The 5,741-nt window shown below is 34.9% G+C and overlaps 1 protein-coding gene across 1 annotated transcript; it reads right to left on the bottom strand.

Moving 5' to 3' along the window:
• Nucleotides 1-895: 895 nt before the first annotated feature.
• LOC123558311 (uncharacterized protein F54H12.2-like) lies at nt 896-4,095 on the bottom strand. The gene is made up of 3 exons (XM_053544548.1): nt 2,859-4,095; nt 2,612-2,628; nt 896-1,123 (listed from the first exon to the last, which is right to left on the bottom strand). The coding sequence occupies exons 1-3, from the start codon at nt 4,093-4,095 to the stop codon at nt 896-898; spliced, it is 1,482 nt and encodes a 493-aa protein (XP_053400523.1).
• Between the last annotated feature and the right edge of the window lie 1,646 nt (nt 4,096-5,741).

Here is a 5,741-nt window from a genome sequence, read left to right as displayed (position 1 = left end):
ATTCCCAAATTCTGATGATGCTGAGTTGCTATTACGAAAAGGAGTGTATCCGTATGATTATATGGACTGTGAAAGTAAATTTGATGAACATTGTTTACCACCAGCAGAAGCATTTTATCACGCTTTAACGAAACACATATATCTGAGCAGGATTACAAGCACGCGTGTGATGTGTTTGCCTATTTTGAAATGACAAGCATGGGGTTCTATCATGACCTTTACTTGAAATGTGATGTAATACTTCTATGTTGCGTATTTGAAACTTTTAGAAGTATGTGTATGGAGCAATACGGTTTGGAACCATGTCATTTTTACACAAGTCCTGGATAAAGTTGGGCTACTTGTTTGAAGACGACGGGTGTGCAACTAGAGCTGATGACGGACATAGATCAAGTGCTGTTCATTGAAAAAGGCATACGAGGTGGAATATCACAAATTTCGAATAGATATAAACAAGCAAATAATCCGCTTCTCTCAGATTATGATAGTGAAAAGAAATTGTCACACATTCTATATTTAGATATGTGCAATTTGTATGGATTCGCCATGCAACAACCTCTTCCAACATCAGATTTTCAATTTTTAAAGAAACGGGAAATAAATCAATTAGACATTAGGAATATTCCAGCGGATGGGGAGAAAGGTTACATATTTGAAGTTAACTTGAGGTATCCCCTCGAACTTCGTGATAAACACAACGACTATCAACTAGCACCGGAAAGAAAAGCTATTTCTGATGATATGCTTTCCCCATATGCACAATACTTATGGAAAAAAACTGCATAACAAGACAGAAAATGAAGTATTACCACCGAGAGTTAAAGTGGAAAAACTGATTACATCATTAGAGGATAAAGAGAAGTACGTGGTACACTACAGAAATCTTCAGCTGTACCTAAAGCTGGGGTTGGAGATAATGGAAATTCATAGAGTACTTGAATTTACACAATCCGCTTGGATGAGACCATACATTGACTTTAACACTGAACAAAGAAAGAAAGCTCAGTCTGTCTTTGCCAAGAACTTCTACAAGCTCATGAATAATAGCTGTTTTGGCAAGGTTTGTATATTTATTCTTCCATTTCTTTGTAAATGGGCAATGTATGACTTCTATTACAACAAACTGAAAAAAACATTTGGCGATCAGAGAACCTTGTATTTTATGTTATGTGGAATCATTTGACGTGTACCAGTACATGAAAGAAAACATTCACTTGTTTGATACGTCGGACTATCCACAAAATCATTTCCTATATAGTGAGGAGAATAAGAAAAAAGTGGGTAGTATGAAGGATGAAATGTCTGGAATTCCGATCTCTTCTTTTGTTGGTCTTAGAAGTAAAGTGTACAGTTTTAAGTGTGATAATAACAAAGAAGAGAAAACAGCAAAGGGAATTGCAAAAGCCACCTTGAAAAGGGATCTTAGATTCACAAACTATAAAGATATCTTGTTTTCAGAAAGACAGAATTTTGTAACAATAACGTCAATTAGAAATGACAATCACGAGTTGTACTGTAATGAAATGAAAAAAAAAATGGACTGTCTTCGTTTGATGATAAAAGGTATCTGCTAAATGCCACAGACAGTCTTGCTTATGGGCATTATTCTTTGAGACAGACACAGGTAGACGAAGAAAGAGGTAGAACTCTTTCTATATTACCAGAAGAAGGAAGTTTATTTATAGACAATTGTAAAGTCACACCTGTGACATCAATGCAATATAAATTGGAACATTTGACAAGTACTCCCACATTACACGAAGACAAGAATTCTTTTATAGCTGATTGTAGTGTCACACCCGTGACATTTAAATAAAATATCACAAAATGAATGTATGTTATTATAAATATTTTCTTTAAAAGAAAGAATGAAGTTTATTTATTACTTTATTAAAAGGAAAGAAAATGAATAGTCTTTTTGTTTTTCTTTTCCACAGCTTCACATTACTATCACTGTTCTATGTAAATGGGGATTTAAATAAGCAATAAACCAGTAAAAAACATTTAAGTTTATATCATTTTTATTAGCGGTTTACACACTTGATTATACACACATTTATTTTTTGAACAATCTGAATATATGCGTGACATATGATTATATACAAAATAATCATTAAGAGAAAAATTATTATGGCTGAAAAAGTTGAGTATGTCCTTTAATGACATGCCAATGAATTTATTACGAAGATAAAATAAACAATATAATCCACAAACATTGGAATAATTGCTTTGTATTTGCATAGTATTGTATTTTAAATTCAGCGCGTTGTCCCTTATCCAGTTATCAAAATAAGATGAATTGTAGCTATAGACTGGACTTTTACCATAAGAATAAAAAAATTTCACTTGTCTATTTTTGTCTATATAAAATTCAGACCAGTGTATCCCTTCTCTGCTATGTATATTATTAGCTATAAACGCAGTTGGTAAAGCAAAAAAGCCCACAGGTAATTGATCAGCGGCATATACACCTAGTACATTTACACTTAGAACAGGATTACAACTAATACAACACTGAAGCTCTGATGCATCCATTGCTTTTTAAATGTTTATTCAAATACAATATCTCTGGAAGAATCCACTTGAAAAAAGAAGGAATTTCGCTTAATACCACACAGCTGACAGTGTCTGGAAAATATAAATGAAAACAATATCTATTAATACAAAAATAATACTCCTTTTACAAATATACGACAGGTAATATCTATATAAAAAAAACATAACTGTGTAAGATTTACACTTAAAAACTTTAAAAAAGCAGCTATTTATTTTCAATGTGTTTGTGTATGTGTGTGTGCGTGCATGTGCGTGTGCGTGTGTGAAAATAAAGATAAGTAATGTTTTGATAATTTTCTCACCTGAAAGGGGGCTGGGAAATTGAACATCCAATTTCACAGTACCAGTCTTTGCTAGTGTCAAATACTCCCCGTGATGAGAGAAGTTTGGTTCCAACTGAAAAACGAATAGTGTTACACCAGAGCTAAATCCTTCTCTTGTTAACATACTACCCTCATCCTCTCTCCATTTCCCCGTAGATGTAAATGCGTTTACATAGGCCCGCACATCCGTCACGCCAGTGGTTGAGTTGAAGTCAAGTTTCAGAGGAGCTCCATTAACTAGTAAACCATCACAGTATAGACATATGCTTCGAATGTTACAGTTTAGAAAGTTAAAAGGATTCTGCTTGTAGTCACCAGACAGAGCTTTTGAATTTACAAAGTCTACAACGACCTTATTAGGTCTTTGACCTGGGAACATGTTTTCATAGTTGAAACTAGAGCTTCCGCTAGGTATGCTTTGAGTACGACATTCTACTCTGTTGAACGGGTATTTTGCATTCTGTGTTTTTAGAATTTCTGCATGACCATAAATGACCGCAGGATTCACGCGTATTTTCTTGGCTAAAATGTAAATGTCCTCTATCTCTATTTTGAAGGCCGGTGATGCTTCATCACTAATCAAACAAAACTCTGGAGACGTTCTGTAGAACTTTAATTTGACATCCACTTGATTCAACATATAGCGTGACATGGAAAACATATTGTGAAATATTGGCCCTTGAAGATCCAGTACTTTCGAAGTGGCTATACGTTTAGCCCTTTCAAAAAGACCTTTATTTGCCCCACCAGGATTTGTGACACCATAGCTTCCAGCAGTGTCCATGAAAAAGAGTTGAGACTGAAGCTGGGACTTGGCATCTTGTCCATAATTCAGAATTGTTTGAATGTAGGCCCTGTAGGGATTGTAGTTTGATGTGATAGTGGCCTTATTCTGTAAGATGACTTCAGTGGATGAAAACAGGGCCTGGAGAAATAAATTCACAGGTCCTACTTTTTCACTCACTAAGGCAGCATTTGCAGCCGTTTTTACTCTTAACTTTACATACAGCTGTGTGCCTTTCATGTCTAAATAGTCCACAGAGTTTTGTCCACTTATTCTAAACTCAATAGGACTTATGCTGTCTGATACTTGAGAGATGGGTCGAATTTCTTCATAGTAGATATCTGTGACACCAGTCTGTGTACTTGGTAAATCAAACAAAGCCAGTTCTGACACAAGTCCCTCGTGAAAACTTTCAGGATTAAACACTGACATGATTCTTTTGTTTTATTTTACTGTTGTTTTTATTAATTTTAATTTCCAAAGATGTCCTTTTTTCTGATAGTTGAGTTTTTAATCTTCCGGTTTGTTTTATGCTTTTTATTCTTTTTTGTTGCAGATTTCCTACCACTCTTTTTTGTCTTATTTTTCTTTTTATTTGTCCTCTGTTTCCACTTTTTAGCACCTCCTGTTTGCGGTCTGCCAATCTTTTTGATTTTCTTAGCAGTACTTCTCCTCTCTACGTTATTTTGGTTTCTGAATCATATCTACTACAGCAGATGGTTTTATATTCTCTCTCTCTAGTTCACTTTTGGCTTGTTGCACGGTTTGTTCTGCAGGTGATACTACTTTTATAGGCAATTGAGTAGTACTTTGTTTCCCACTTGAAGACTCCACTGATATCACTCGTGCTCGTCTGGCGCCTCCTGACTGGTTAACTAATGTTAGGCCCTTACTGACTTTATCAAAAAATGAGACCTACTTTTGAGGATTTGGAACATATAGTTTAGAAGGATTCATAATCACTGAAGAAAGGATACTGTTTAAAATGAAGTGTCATATACAAAGGTGAAATCAAATCTGATGGAGTTTCATTATTCCCTAGTTTTATATTCACTTTAATCTCTTTGAAGTCCTTCTTTTTAATAGGAAGGTAGAATGGTGAATCAATCTGATATTGCCATAACGATTTTTGTTTTGTTTTTTCAAGTCGTTTCAATAAAGGAAATCTATGTCCATGGACTACACTTTCACCACATATATCTATATAAATGTAAAGGGTCTGATCATCTATAACTCTCTTCGCTTTAGAGTTTTGACTCGCTTGAAATTCCACGAGTGCTACTTTCCACATACCCTGCAAGGACATTCTAGCTGGTAAAACAATCTTAAATTTATACACTTCATTATCTGGAAAGTAGTCGTTACTTTCATCACTTTTAATATAAACATAACGATCCATTGTGTTTATGCTGACGTTACTGCGGTAACTTTGACTTCATCCGCCAGAATCCAGCTATTAAATGTCTTTGGAAAGCCCTCCCACTGCACGAAATAATAAAGCTTCTTGTTTTTTCTTTTACGTTTTAATATTTTTTCAATAAACCATAGACTGTCAATGTCTTTGTCTACTTTTGTTAATTCGGACGTGTAAAAATTACCCTTGATTGATTCATCATTCAAGTCTTTCAACTTATCAATAGTGAATAGTAGAAAGCGCACGCCCTCATTTTCTTTAGACAAATTCTCCATGCTTAGCAAATCTATATCCCACATTTCATTTGACTCACACGAACTTGAGCCCTCTTGATTTGGGGAGGAACTTGTTTCTGAAGGGAGTAAGAGTCCTGCTTCTCCAACCAGTCTTTGATAAACTGAAGACGGAATTCACCATGATAATCAATCTTCAGTGCATAAAACAATTTAGCAGTACCACTGTAAGATGCTGGATTTTTCGCGTTATAATAGTATTTCTTCAAAAGCTCCTCTTTTTCAGATGTATTCATGCTGACTGATTACTGAATGAATCAAAGACTACACTTACTATCATATTTAAGGGCATACCCAGAAGATAAAGTATATCTCCATAGCTTGTACTACCCCAGGAAATATCCCCAAGCAAAAGGGATACAACCCATTGA

This window comes from Mercenaria mercenaria, chromosome 5 (assembly GCF_021730395.1).
Source record: "Mercenaria mercenaria strain notata chromosome 5, MADL_Memer_1, whole genome shotgun sequence".
In the NCBI taxonomy this organism is placed as follows: Eukaryota; Metazoa; Mollusca; class Bivalvia; order Venerida; family Veneridae; genus Mercenaria; species Mercenaria mercenaria.
The sequence above is the reverse complement of the archived record's forward strand: the minus strand, read 5'-3'. Positions and strand labels throughout refer to the sequence as shown.

Coding starts and splice junctions, on each gene's coding strand:
- LOC123558311 (XM_053544548.1), bottom strand. CDS start 4,095: ATGTCAGTGTTTAATCCTGAAAGTTTTCACGAGGGACTTGTGTCAGAA.